Consider the following 15,840-nt stretch of genomic DNA (forward strand, 5'->3'; position numbering starts at 1 on the left):
CTACAGTAGTTTACTTTTCATTTGTAAAAAGTCAACAAAAAAACTCAAAAGATCCGTAAAATTTAGACTATTTTTACATTTTTTTGTTACTAAAATAAATAAAGTTTAATCAATCTTAGTAAGTTACATTTCGTATATATATATACTCTTTTAAAAACAATACAACAGTTATTTAATAGTTGTTAATAATCTATAGTTAATATATTATACTATATTTAAAATAAAATCTTCCAACATTTCTATAAAGAACAAAAGTAGTGTATTATAATATTGTTATAATTTAATATAGTAAAATCATAAAGATAAGCATATTGCCTAAAATTATTCGAACAATGAGTTTTATTTAAAACAAACAATTTTTATTAAGACTTGTGGCAGTAAGCATATCGTCACATTCAAGTTATTTATAAAGCATAGCAGTTTTGCTTAACTTGTTTAAGTTAAATGTACGTCTATTTAAACAACGATAAGAAAAAACAAAGCTAAGTAACTAAAACCGCTAGATTTGTTTAACCTTTAGTTTTAGTAAATTTTAGCAATCTTGTTTGGCAGCAAGGCTCTATTTATGCCTTGAGCAGAGATGTTAAAATGCTAAAAGTTACTATGGTAATTCAGCAATGAAGTGTTTTATTTTTGGTTTGTTTTAAGTTAGTAATTTCACGCTTGAGTAAACAAAGCAGAGCTTTTTAACATGTCTGGCCTTGAGGCTTTAGACACGTTTGGTGCGAAACGTTGAAAACAAAGCTTCACGCTCGAATAGTTTCAAGGTCACGTGACTTTTAAAAAAGAATGAATTGCATCATGTATAAATCACAATTTGCATATTGCATGCTTCACTCTCTCGTTTTCTTTGATTAATTTAAATTCCAGGAAATTGTAGTCTAAGGTTTTTGCACTTCCTTGTTTTTTAAATGAGAAAGTTTTTTTGTCTTTACATAAAAAACATTAAAAAGTTTTTAAATCTAGAATCAAAAGCTTAATTTATTTTAATTTGTTAGCTTAAATGTTTATATTTTTAATGAAAAAAATTAAAATAGATTACTTTAGACTTAATGTTTTAGTTGTTGAATTACATGTAGAACGCTTTATTTTTTATTAGAAAAAATTGTTAAATACTCCTTTTTTTTATGAGATAATTTTTCAAGAGCTTCATTAAAAAAAATTAACAAGAATTTTTATATAAATTGTTTTTATCAGTTATTGTTATTGTTATTTTAGTAAATGATAGTTTTTCATAGTATGTAAGTATCTTAAATTATTAGATTCTATAAATAAGTACTATTAAGTTTGTTTTTCAACAATTATTTCAATAAAATGATTGTCTAAAACTCCTAAAAACTGAAAACGTCATATGTAGCAGTTTTGTGTGGGTGTTTCAAAATTTTACTTTTATAAGTTTTACTTTGAGTTTTGTCAATATGGTGTGTTCAAAATATGGTCAGCAACTAATTCATACCATAATTAAAATAAATTTAAAAAAGTTTAATGAATAAATAAGCTATTTTTAAAATTTATGTATGATAGGGTTATATGCTTCTGATAGGATGGCAAATCACTTATTTAGATAATTCAGCAATTTATTTGATTAATTTGTTTTTTAATTAGTTGAATTTTATTATTATTTGATTAATTGTTTTTCAATTGTTACTTCAACACTGTGATTGGTAAAAATAATAAAAAAATATTTTATGAAATGTTTTTGTGTGGGTGTTTCAGTGTTTTTTTTATATTTTTTTTACTTAAAGTTTTTGTTCCATTCCTTCCACCCACACTAAATTATTGTAGCATTGGATTGTGGTACACTTGACTTATTAGTACTACCCATAATAATTAAATCCTACCTTATTTAATTACTATCTAATAAATATTAAGTTATATTGAGACTACTTTATATAATCACACAAGACAGGTTGGAGTGATGAATATATTATACAAAAAACCACAAAACAATACAAACAAAATATTCAAAACATAAATTACTATGATGAACACTTAAAAAACTGGAAGCTATTTAAATCTATATTAAAAGACATAAAACAATAAACTAAAAATTAAATAAAACTTTTAATAAACTATAAACTGTAAAAGGTTTAAGAAACTATTAAAATATAAACTTGGCTTAAATATCCAAACAATTAAACACCAGTCGAAATATTAACTTTTAAACAATACTAACAATTAATATTCACAAATCAGTTCAAAATATGTTGTTGCTTCCAGCTTCACACAAAACTAACTGACTCACTGCTTAGATGACACTGCCTGTCATGTTTTGTTGCATCAGTATTTAGTTTGAAACATTACGTCAGATGATTCTCATTGGCTCGTGCAGTCAAACGTAAAAACAAACTCTAAATACTCTCTAAAACGATGAAAATGCAATGGATTTTGCATTGTCATTACAGTATTATTTTCTATTTTCTAAATTTTTAATGAGTTTGTTGAAAATTCTCGAGTTTAATGCTGATAGGCTCATATATTTCTGATTGGAGTGAAAATCACAAGTTAAATTTTAAACAATTACTGCATACTACTTTTAAAAATTATTTTAGCTTGATATCAAACCCAATGATTTTGTTGCTTATGATGTGATGTTTGTACTGAAAAATTCAAACTTGTCAATTTGTTTAGTAGTTATGACTTCACATCAAAAAAGTAAAAAAAAAAACTTCAGACTTTGAAAGTTTATCAATTTTTTTTTTAATTTATGTTCTGTTGTTTAAACCTTAGACTAACCCTAATGTTTTGAATTATTAAATTCCAAAAAATAAAAGTGAATGCACTTTGACTGCCCTGCAATTAAAAGTAAGTTTTAAAAGTAAAGTTTTTATTATTAGAATTAAAAAAAAAAATTAATATTTTGCTTTTTTTTTTCAAAATTATAATTTTTTCTATTTTTATTTAAAATCTATCCACAGCTATCTACTGTGATTTATTTTTTAACTATGCGATTTATTCAATTAAGAAAGTTGTTGGTTTTAATAAAAAAGTTTGTTGCATTGTTTTATACTACAAATATACTCATGGAAGTAGAAATATGTTAGCTAAACTAATACATTAGTTGAGTTTTGTGTCTATAAAACTATAACTTAAACATTAACTATTTACTGTGTATATGAGATAAGTCTGACCAATACTGTTGTAATGACAATGCAAAATTCCTTGCATTGTCATTGTTTGAGAGAGTATTTTGAGTTGATACGGTTGAATGCACGAGCCAATGAGAATCATCTGACGAAATGTTTCAAACTAAATACTGATGCAACAAAACATCGAAACATGACAGGCAGTTTTTATGTAAGCAGTGAGTCAGTTAGTTCTGTGTGCAGCTGGAAGCAACAACATATCTTGAACTTGTTTTGTGAATGTGTATTGTAAGTATTGTTTTGTGCTAAAGTGAATATTTCAATTTGCGTTTAATTGCTTAAATATTTGAGCCAGATTAACATGTTAATAGTTTATTAAACCTTTTATAGTTTATTGTTTAATAAAAGTTTTATTTAATTTTTAGTTTAATGTTTTAAGTCTTTTGATCTAGATTTAAATAGCTTCCAGTTCTAAAAGTGTTTATCATATTAATTTATATTTTCAATATTTTGTTTGTATTGTTTTGTTGTTCTTTATATAATAGATTCATCACTCTAAACTGTCTTGTTTGATTATATAAAGTAGTCTCAAATAGAATTTAGTATTTATTAGATAGTAATTAAATAAGGTATTACTTAATTATGATGGGTAGTACTAATAAGTTAAGTGTACCAAAATCCAATGCTACACTGTTAATTTATACTTCATATAATATATTTTCTTGTTTATAAAAAAAACAACACTTATCTTGAATTTGTTTGCCAATTTTAATTTGTTAATGTTTATACAGATTGCTTTAAGTCAGTTACCACTGTTTTTAAGCTTTATTATTTTACAAAGTATTTGATTAGCATAACTTTTTTTTTATTTTTTAATCAAAAATAAGTGATTTACTGACATGTTATGTTAATACTAACACTATTCAAGTAACTAAAAAAATATGTTCAGGAATGAATAAAACATTTTAGTGTAAGTTATTTCTCTGTATTTTTAAACAAATTAAACTTAAGTTTTATTATGTTTTATATTGTTAGTTTTTATGACTTGCAGGTATTGTCCAAATTTTAAATATTTTCATACTCTAATGGTCTTGCGCAGAATCGGAAGGAGCAACAATGATTGATAAAAAAAAATTGCTATCTGGGTTTTTCATAGTGAATATATTCTTAGTACTAATGTATATTTATGTGAGTTGTTGATTATTTATTTGTGATGGAGTTGAGTTATTTAATTTCTTTAAATTTACGCTTTAAGATTTTTTGATATCTTCACTAAAACTTTATTATTTGCACTTGAAAGTAGATCAATGAAATGATTAAAAATAATCTTTATAAAAAAAAATAAAATTTTGCATTATAAAAAAAACTAAATTATTTTTGTAAATAAAAATCTGATTCACTTAACATAGAACTTATGACAAAAATAAATATCTTTTAAGCATTTGTTTTTAAGTTTTGTACTTTTGCTGTTTTAAACTCCAAATTTGATATTTAATTTATAAAGTTGAAAATAGTTTGAAACAGGTCAAAAGTTTTCAATTTTTGAGGCATTTTATGTATTTTTTTGAATGTTACATAAATCTTTATTCAGTAATAACTTTAAATTCTTTATTTCATTTCAACTTAGTGCTGTTAGGCATGTGTAATTACTTCACATTGCAACTAACATTTTTACAATTTTGTCATGGCAACGTATTTTACTGCAGGGCCCGGTGTTGAAGCCCAGACCCGTCTCAAGAAACTATGAGGACTATGTGTCAAACCTTAGGAAACAGGAGAACCAGAACAAGATTAAAATTGAGATAATAACTCAGAAACCTGACAGTTTAATCACAAAATTGTTTCCAACTACTGTGAAACCAAAACCTGAGGAAGATGAAGAAGAGTGCGTTTATGATATGGACCACCTTAAATTAGTGGTGAGTTTATAAAAATGAAGATGTTTAAAATTTGTAAAAACATATTCTAGACCTGTGGTTAAAATGCAAATATTATTTGTTTGAAGTTGCTATGAAAGAACATGCTTGGGCTGGGTTTTTGACAACAAGTTTAAAATTTTAACATTATACTTTAAAATATTAAATAACATTTCAAAAGCAAACATTTAATCTGTTCACATAAAATTTTGAATGTGGACTTATGGCCAAGGTTTGTGGCCACTGTTCTAAATTAGTATTGCTAATTAATAACAAATTTACATTACAGTTTTAAAATATTTTAAGAAACAAACATCAACTAGTAAGTAGTAAAGTAGACAAACATCTATTTTTTTGCTGTAGAGTTTGATCATCTCAAACTAGTATAGTGTTAGAACTTGAAATGTTTTGAATTAATAATAATACATATTTCAATGAGTTTCAGTTTAATATAATGAAATTTTAACCTTAGTTATGTAGTGAAGTAAGCAGCTATTGTAGCTTGAGTTATACTATTTTAATAGATACTAAATTTACTTGTTAGTATTTGTATCTAATTTTTAATTTTTTTTTGAGCTCATATGACTCCTCGCATACCATAAAAAAAAATTTTATTGTTAGGATTCTGAAAATATTCTTTTTCAGGGTAAACTTGCCGTGAGTTTTGATGAAGAACCTCCAACGTTTGAGGAACTGGAGAAAAAATTCCCTGAAATACAACCAGGTGGTTACTTCAAGCCAAAATGCAAAACTGAACACAAGGTAATAAAAGTTTTTATTTCAGTTGTATTTTGAAGTTAAGACTAGATTATTTGCTTTGTGTAAATTTAGAATTTAAAAGAGGTATTAAAAATTATTTTAATCATATTCATAACAAATAAAACAAAAGTGCAAAACTTAACAATAAAGTGTTTAGTTAAATTTGATCATTTTAAATATGATTGAATCTTTTATTTTTCTCATTTGATAATTAATTTGTTATCTTGTATAACACAAAATAATTTAAAACTAAAACAGGAAGCCTGTTTTGACAAGGCCAACTACTTTTTAGATATTTAATTGTTGTAGGTGTTGAAAATTCTTAAATTGAAAGTTGTTAGTTGAAAATTATTAGAAAATCAATTATAATAATAAGTTTATGATGACCGTTAACTTGAAATTAACTTCATCACGAGAACAAAAAAAAGTAACAGAAAGCTAATTTTTAATAAAAGTTTAACTATTCAACATTCTGAGTTAAACTCTAAAGTAAATTGTATGTTTAATGAGAATGTTAATCTTTCTTTAAAGATGACTTTTTTGCTAATTTATTTTACAGATCACAAACTTTAAATGGTTATTTTCAAGTATTTGATTTACTGTTTTTTATCAAAATACTTTTAACTCAAAGTTTTTGAGTTGTTTATATAATTGATTTTAAGGAAAGAAATTTTTTCATATAAGGAAAAATTGACAATGTTATTTATTATTTAACACTTAAGTACCACAAAATAATTTGTTGTCATAAAGATTGCTGTAAAAATTTCTTTTTTTAATCTTATATTTGCACTGTGGTAAAATGTAAAGTTTTGTTTAAATCATCAACTTGTTGATGATGTAATATTTTTTTCGTCAAAAAATTATCTTTTTTGCGGTATTTAGCACAAGTTTTTGTTTATTTAATACATTTTTGTGTGCACGGTGAGTGTTTTTATATTTTAAAACGAATCGCTCAGGTGTTGACAATGAAAAAAAATGCTGAAGCGTTATCCATAAAAAAACTTTGTTTTGATTGGTTATAAAAGTTCTTTAGTTATAGACAGTTGAACCTATTTTAGTTGTTAAATTTAATTTTTTACCAACCCATGTTGTTGTAAATAAGTTAAAGAAAAAGTAATTTCACGCGGGAAATGTTTTCAAAACAAAGTAAAAAGAAAACTAAACTGATAAAAGAGAAATTATGTTAATATTTTAAAACTTTTCCATAGAATGCTACTACTTTTTATTATATATTAATTCATGTTTACAATAAACAAAAAATCTATAAAAACTATTTTTAGAATTCAAAGATTCTTTTTTCAAGGTGTCTCGTTACACAGATAGTATTAAGGGGGGTAATAGGGATTAGTAAAGTAGATTAGTACAACAATCAACACAACGCTTATATTTTATTTACATAAATTAAACAACACAAAGATACCATTACATCACTCTATACGAGAACTAAAGTTAAACACACAAGAAAATATTAGTTCTTAAATCTAACGTGCTTAAAATGCATTTTAACTTAAAGCACACTTGCCGAATGCTCTGCCGAAACTGCTACTGCTACTGCACTGGAAGAATGCAAGTAAAATTCCGTTTTATAAGCACTGAAACAAATGTAACTCCGTTAAGTAAACAATATTGTTTATTGTTTTAGAAAATTGTTTTAAGAGTTATAAAATTTGTTTTGGAAAAGCTTGTTTTGAAAATAATGAAATATGTTTTGGAAAACCTTTTATTGTTACAAAAAATTCCATATTTATTCACAAGCTTTAAAATACTAAAATGAAATGTTAGTTTCATTACAAAGGCAATGTAGGGCAAACTTTACATAAGTAAATCAATAGATTATTAGTAAATAAAAAAAAGTAAAAAAACAAATTATCGTCACCAAATATTGCTGATAAACGAAAAAATATCAGTTGTATAATATTTTTATCAACATGTTTTAATTTAAAAAAAAATCTGTGCATAATGCCATAATACTTCTGTATGGGAACAGAGTTTAACAACTAATTTTTTTTAAACCTTTGTTTTTTTTATGAAACTTTTTATAAATTATGTTCTTTTTGTGTATAATTTTTATATTTTTGTAATTAAAAACTTTAGCATGTTTTAAACTAAAATCTATTTTTTGTAGAACTTCATAACACTTTTGTATAGAAACAGTAAAACGTTAAACAATTAATTAAAAAAAAAGGTTTTTATCCATAAAACTTTTTACAACTTAATTTTTTTTTTGTTGTTTTGTTTTTACACTGAAACACTCGAATACTAATTTAATCAAAACACATTTTGTTACAGAACGCGGTAATACTTCCTTATAGAAGTATGAAAAAAAAGGGCTTTAAGCATTTTTTTTAAATGTTGTTTTTTCTAAGAAATTTAAATTTTTTTTGTGTTTTAAAATTAGAAAAACTTAGTATGTTTTAAAACTTCTTCTTATACATTCTTATACAATCTTCTTATGCTTAAACTTAAACTTCTTCTTATACAATCAACAACTTCTTATACACAGAACGCCATAATACTGCCGTACAGGAACAGGGAGAGGCATTTGAGGTGGTTTCTCAATTACATGCATCCCATGCTAATGAGACAGAATGTCGAATACAGAATTTACATCGTCAACCAAGTTCGTTTTGTTATGTTTGTTCATTTTACCAATTTTTTATTTATTTAGTTGATGAAGTTTTGTGTTAAATTGTTTAGGATTAGTCTATGTTTTTTATTTATTTAGTTAATGAAGTTTTGTGTTAAATTGTTTATGATTAGTCTATGTTTTTTATTTATTTAGTTAATGAAGTTTTGTGTTAAATTGTTTAGGATTAGTCTATGTTTTTTATTTATTTAGTTACTGAAGTTTTGTGTTAAATTGTTTATGATTAGTCTATGTTTTTTATTTATTTAGTTAATGAAGTTTTGTGTTAAATTGTTTAGGATCAGTCTATGTTTATAAAGAACCTAGAATTCAGAATGGAGAATAGATAGTAAGAAAGGTAGATAGAATAGCGCGTAGAATACAGAATTTATATTACTAATACAGGTTTGTCTAAATTATTATTTTAATTTTTTAAGTTGTTATTTTATTTATTTTGAATAGATAACATGTATTTATTGTTTTGCTCTTATTTAGTTTAATTTCAACAGATAATGTATATTTTTAGTCTTGGTTTTATAATAAAATTAATTTGTTTTGTTTACAAAATTTGTATTGTTAATCAAGATTTTCATTATTTTTTTTTATTATTACAAATAGAATAAATTTTATTACTTACCATGTTAAAACAAACTATTATTTTTAAACAAAATTGTAGTTAAAAAACTTTAGTCTAGATTTATTTAATCCAGTTTCATATTATACGTAGGAGCAAATTATACATTAGAATTTTTTTTTTAGATTTTAAGTTTAACCAAATCTGTTTTTAAACTAACTTTGGTAAGAAATATGAGGTTATTTTATTCAATTTAAGATTTCCTTATACTCATTTTGAAATACAAAATTATAAAATACTTTCTTGAGTACTATTTTAATAAAGCATATTTAAACTCTGCTTAAGGTCTATTGTTATTGTTAAAACAGTGTTGTTGATCATAAAAGTTTTAAAGATTAGAAACAATTTTATACATTATGTAAAAATTAATCTTTGAAAATCACTATTAAAATTTTAAGCAGGATGATTTTAGTGTTTGAAAGTAATTTTTAAGTTTAAAAAATCTATACAAAGAAAGGTTTATTTTTAATCTGTACAAGATAATATCTTATTGTAAAAAACAAAATACAATGTATTTCAAGCATGTAATTTTTTTTTTGTAATACTAAGTTTTAAAAGCAACGTTTTGTATTATTTACTAAAACTTCTATCATTATACATTGAAAAAAAGTAAAACTATGTATAACATTTTTTTTACTGTTTTTCAAACTTTTAGTTGAGTTAAGAAAATTACCAAAAGTTCCTTTAATTATTACAAAGTTAAAAAATTTTGTCAATTCAAAACAAAGGATATTCATACATATATAACAAGCAACTTTCTAATTGAGCAGTGTTTAAACTCAAGTGCTTTGATAAAGCTTCTCTCAACTACTTCCAATTAGCTTATCTGCAAATACAACAACGTTTTAAAAATGTCGGCTTTGTTTGTTTGTGAGCTTGAAATGCAGGAAATTTTTGTTTTTATTTCTACAATTTAACACTAAGTTTATTGTTTTAATGTTTGTTAGAACACTTTTATTATGATTTCAAAACTTCATATTTTTTTAAACAGCAAAACATGGTATGAAATTATAATTTGAACACTTCAAATGTGTTATGTTTATTAAAATGTAGTTGATTTAATAACTTTATTTTTTCGCCAAGCTCAAAATGCATTTTGGTTTTTAGATTGCACTCTTTTCAAGTTTTTAAAAAGTATGAATATAAATGAAAATTATCCAAATTAAAAAATTTATAAAAAAGAAAGTTACAATGAAAGATGTTATAGTAACTTAAATGTCAAGTATTTTTAAAAAATAGTTTGCTGTATTGAGAATGTATATGCAAAAAAAGTTTTAAATACTATTTCATTTTTATAAAAAAAAAAATTATTTTTTTATTTGCGGCTTTAAAGAGGTAATTATTGTTTTTGAGCTCAATTAAGTACTACTCATTGTTTAAAATAATTAATTTGGTATTTTAAAAATAATAAAATAACTAAACTTGTTATATTTTGAGTAGGTATTTATAATATTTGTTTTGGGTATGGTTTCTTTTTCTGCTTAATTTGTACCAATAATTTCTTATTTTGTTTATAATATACTATTTTTCAAAAGCATATAAAATTTTTAAGTACCATTTATTTAGCAAGCATGCATAAAAAAACTTAAATACTTTAGTTTAATTATTCGTTTATTATTACAAAATAAAAGTAGTATTATTATATGACTTAATTTACAAATTTTAAGTTCAAGTTGTTTTTTTGTTTATCAAACTAAGTTGAAATACTGAAAAGTTGATTTATTTGTGAATGATTAGCCTAATGTCTAGTTAGAAAAACTGAAGTTTTTTTTTATAATAAAAATTTTTCAGTTATATACTAAAGCTACAATTTTTTAGTTGTGTTTAACTTTTAAAATGAATGAGTTTTATTTAAAAATTTATCCATAAGTTTAGTACAAAGCTGGTTTAATATCTTATCAAATAATAATTTCTTATTAACTACTTGGTACTTAAGGAAATTTTTTGGATTAAACATTAAAAAAAAAACTTTTGTTTTGTTGTTTTTATATATAAAACAACCTGTAAACATAGCATTTAAACAATAAAAATATAAACTATTTTTACAAAACTCTATTTATTAGTCATCATCATCAAAATTATCAGTCTATGCAAAGTTTCCTTTGATGATTTTTCATTTCCGTTTAGAGTTTTTTATGTATTTTTTTGACATATGTATATAACTTTTTGTTCTACTGGTGATATTTGAATATAAAATTAGAATAAAATTTTGAAATAAAAGTCGACAAAATTCTATTGGTCGTTGAAAGTTTATAAGATTGACTTCCGCATTGGAACTTTTATTTTCTTTTGTTGTTTTGATATTTTTTGTCTTAAATTTAGCGCTTTGCAATACTGGTAAATTTTACTCGTAAAGTATTGAAGTAGTTTTATATATAGAGTTTTAGAAACACTTTCTTGAGTACTATTTTAATAAAGCACATTTAAGCTCTGCTCAAGGTCTATTGCTATTGTTAAAACAGTGTTGTTGATCAAAAAAGTTTTAAAGATTAGAAACAATTTCATACACTATGTAAAAATAAATCTCTGAAATTCACTATTAAAATTTTAAGTAGGTTGATTTTAGTGTTTGAAAGTAATTTTAAAGTTTAAAAAAACTATATAAAGAAAGATTTATTTTAAAACTGTACAAGATAATATCTTATTGTAAAAAATAAAATACAATGTATTTCAAGCATGTAATATTTTTTTTTGTAATAAAGTTAATAAAAGCAACATTTTATATTATTTACTAAAACTTCTATCATTATTCATTGAAAAAAAGTAAAAATTATGTATAACATTTTTTTTTACTGTTTTTTTAAACATTTAGTTAAGTTAAAAAAATTACCAAAAGTTTCTTTAATTATCATCAGTCTATGCAAAGTTTCCTTTGATGATTTTTCATTTCCGTTTAAAGTTTTTTATATATTTTTGACATATGTATATAACTTTTTGTTCTACTGGTGATATTTGAATATGAAATTAGAATAACTTTTATATAAAAGTTAACAAAATCGTAAACGTTGAAAGTTTATAAGATTGACTTCCGCATTGGAACTTTTATTTTCTTTTGTTGTTTTGATATTTTCCGACATAAATTTAACGCTTTGCAATACTGGTAAATTTTACTCGTAAAGTATTGAAGTAGTTTTATATGTAGAATTTTAGAAAAACTGTAAAAGTTTAACATCAAAATATCGATTAAAGTATATTCATTTGCGTCGCGTTGACTATTTGTGAAAAATAATGTTTTTCAATAATTTTTGTATTTTATATATCAATATAATTACATAGTTGGTTTTTGAAAATCATTTACTAGTTGACTATATTTTTAAACAAATATAATTATCTTCTACACATGTGATATAACCACAGTATTTTAACAGTATTTAACAGTATTTTAGTATTGTTTTAACTTTCAACTCCCTTGGGTGAAAAACCACTTAGTCGAAAATTAGTTTCTATTGAATTCAACAGCGTTCAAGTTTATATAAATTTATAAAAACAAGGTAACTTGAAATAAAACATTTATAAGTCAACTTGGTTGTGGTTTCAAGTATTTCTTTATGTGTATTAGTGTCTCTATTAGATGTTTAACAAAATTTAAAAGTAGAAATAAATAACCAACAAGCATTTTAGGACTTGAATAATAAAAAAAAATATTTTATAGGACATAAACTTTTTGAAAATATTGATACAAACGAGTTTAAAAAGTTACTTTAGAATCTATTTTAACATTTTAAAAAACAACTAAACGAGCAAAGTTTATGGATATTTATATGAAAAACTAATTTATCAATGTATAATCCGACAGATATAATTTATAATCTCCAATTTAATGTGGTATAATCAAACCGGTAAATTAAGTATGCGTAAAATTAACAAAAGTATTTTCGATTGCCGACATCAAATTAGACACGTTTTGTAGTTTGGGGAATTTTTTATTTATTTTGAAAATTCCAGAAATGAAAAAGCATGTTATTTAACTGTAATAAATTTTGATGATATCGACGATTTTAATTAACAATTATGAAATGTTTATGTATATTGAGATATACAGGATCTTGTTATACAATTATTATACATCAAGTATACTGTAACAACAACAAAAAAAAGAACTTATTGTTTTATTTAAAAAGTAAAAATAATGAAACTTAAAACCATTTTCTATAATTGTAATAAATTCTTATACCGTTTAAAGTAGCATACATAGATCATTACATCTAAATGAATAAATATAAAAGAACATTATAAAACTGTATTAAAACTTAGATACAATTTAAATGAAACATTTATGAATTGTTATATTTCATTAAATGAATAAAAAACAATTTTGTAAAACTGTAATATATTTTTTTACAATCTTAAATTTATTTATATGAATTGTTATATCTTATGAATGAATAAAAAAAAAAACAAAGTTATAAAACGTAATATATTTAGTTACAGTATAGTATTTAAATATAACACTTATGATTTTTCTATTTTACTTGAGGTATACAAAAGCATAATGTATAGTTATAACAAGTTAGATTATTATATAAAACCTAAATCTTACATGTACAAATTTTAATGTATTGTTAAAGCCGGTTAAAAGTATGTACTCTCATAATGTAAAAACACATGTATATCGAATTGCAGAAATTTTAAACATAAAATATTGCCTTGAGCCCTTTTGATTGTTTATTGAGAATATATAAATTTTCACATATACGTGAATATTAGAAAAAATATTAAACCAGTTGAAAAGAGTTGTACAATTTCACAATTTAAATGTACTGAATTAAGTGTGTATTAGATATTGATATTGTTTCCATCTCAAAAAAAAAAAAGTAATAATAATAGATGACTGTAAAGGAAAATTTTTAAAACAACAGTAAAATACTAAATGATTTTGTATGTTATACATATTTGTTTATGTACATTCACTTTTAAATTAAACAAGTGCATTCACTAGGTCACAAGAGCTTTGCAAACTAAAACTTTGAGTAAAATATTAAGTTTAAGTATTATTACAATACTTCAAAACAAACTATACTAATCATTTACTAATACTAGTACTAATCATTTTCAATCAGGTATAAAAACAATTATTTAGTTATTGTTCAAGATTTTAAGTCATTTAAACTTCTTGTACTTTAGTGTTTTAAAGTTGATAAAATTTTTCTACAAATGAACATTATAAGCGAGAGATATAATAAATGATAGTGAACATTTTTTAAAGTAAAATAAACAAAGTTTAGGATAAAAAGATGTTTAAAATATTTTTGAGTTTCAATAGTTGTTTTATTAGTGACACCAGTTAAACATAGAAAAAAGATTAAAAAAAAACAAATATAGTCCAAGTTCTTCTAAGATAGTAAAACATGATAAAATAACTTTTTAAAGATAAAAACTGAAATACTAAAAGCATATAATACAAGCCTTTTACATCAAAAAGTAATAACAAGCAGTATGTTTGCAGTCTTTTTATTGATTTATTTGAAAAATTTATGAGATTCACGCAAGCTATCTGAGCAGGGCTTGGGTTTACATGAACAAGTAAAATAAACTTAATTGATAAAAGCTTTTGTAAAAATATTTTCGTTTATGTAAAACGAAAAAGAAAAGGAATGTTTACAGTAAAAACAAGCATGCAATTCAATCAAGCAAAATTGCTCATGGCTAATTACTTACAATATATAAACTGTAGAATTAAACAAAATACATATAAATACATACAATACATACATACAAAATAAATATATATATTCTTAGGCAGGAATGAGCCAGCTCAGTTGGGCAAACAATTTTACCATGTGTGCAACCCTAATAACAATTTACAGCTTTTTATGTGTTTATTAACACATATAATAAATACTCTATATAGGCAGGCATAAGCCAACCCAACAGAGCAAAACATCTCAACTGTACTTTTAATAATAATGATATAATGTTTTAATAATATGCACATATTTGCAGACAAGAATAAGTCAGTTCAACAAAGCAAATATATTAAACGTATTATAGTACATACATATATTTTATATTTTGTTTTAATTTATCAGACAGGAATAGGTCAATTCAATCGAGCAAAACTAATAAAAATTAGTTAATAATACATAATAATATTATATTAATATACATGTAATAGTTTTTATACTTTTTAGGCGGGAATAAGTCAGTTCAACAGAGCAAAACTGTTAAACATCGGCTACGTGGAATCACAACACGACCTCCAGTGGCGATGTTTCACCTTTCACGACGTAGACCTCATCCCAGAAGATGACCGGATATTATACACTTGTCCCTTCAATAACCCGAGACATCTTAGTAGGGGTGTGGATAAATTCAAATACGTTCTTCCCTACGCTGATATATTTGGTAAAACTTTGTTTTATTTTTTCGTTCATATTGTATATTTTTTATCTATACTGTACATTTGTCCCTTCAATAATACCAGGTATCTTTTACGAATGGTAAGTTTTATAATTTTAAATACGCATTTCCGTATATTTATTTAGATGTTATCAAAGTTGTTTATTTTTGTTGACTTTTATTTTTTAATTTTATGTGGATATGTTTGGTTGCATTTTTTATAAATTATTTTGTTTTACTTATCTTGATGTTACATTTACATCTTACAAAGGTCCGGAAAAGCCCTGTAATTATACAGAGTGGCCTTAAGTTCTCGCAATATTTCAAAAATATTTTATAAGAAACAACTACAAACCATAAAAAAAGTATCAAAAAAATTAACAAGGGAAACTGAGAAAAAGTTGAACTTTTTTTCTTTGTAATGTCCTCCCGTATTTGTTAAGACTATAATTATTTCTCTAAAATTATCGATTATGACGT

At 23.6% G+C, this 15,840-nt stretch overlaps 1 protein-coding gene across 1 annotated transcript in view; it reads left to right on the forward strand.

The window, feature by feature from the left end:
* Positions 1 to 4,135: 4,135 nt before the first annotated feature.
* LOC145844278 (beta-1,4-galactosyltransferase 1-like) overlaps positions 4,136 to 15,840 on the forward strand; it is a 29,581-nt gene continuing 17,876 nt past the window's right edge. Inside the window, exons 1-5 of the mRNA XM_082951661.1 lie at positions 4,136 to 4,274; positions 4,793 to 5,005; positions 5,648 to 5,764; positions 8,265 to 8,381; positions 15,153 to 15,366. Of these exons, the coding sequence (XP_082807787.1) occupies positions 4,203 to 4,274; positions 4,793 to 5,005; positions 5,648 to 5,764; positions 8,265 to 8,381; positions 15,153 to 15,366 (733 nt within the window). The 5' untranslated portion in view covers positions 4,136 to 4,202. The remainder of the gene's footprint in view (positions 4,275 to 4,792; positions 5,006 to 5,647; positions 5,765 to 8,264; positions 8,382 to 15,152; positions 15,367 to 15,840) is intronic.

This window comes from Thalia democratica, chromosome 9 (genome assembly GCF_965202585.1).
Source record: "Thalia democratica chromosome 9, ktThaDemo2.hap1.1, whole genome shotgun sequence".
NCBI classification, from domain to species: Eukaryota; Metazoa; Chordata; class Thaliacea; order Salpida; family Salpidae; genus Thalia; species Thalia democratica.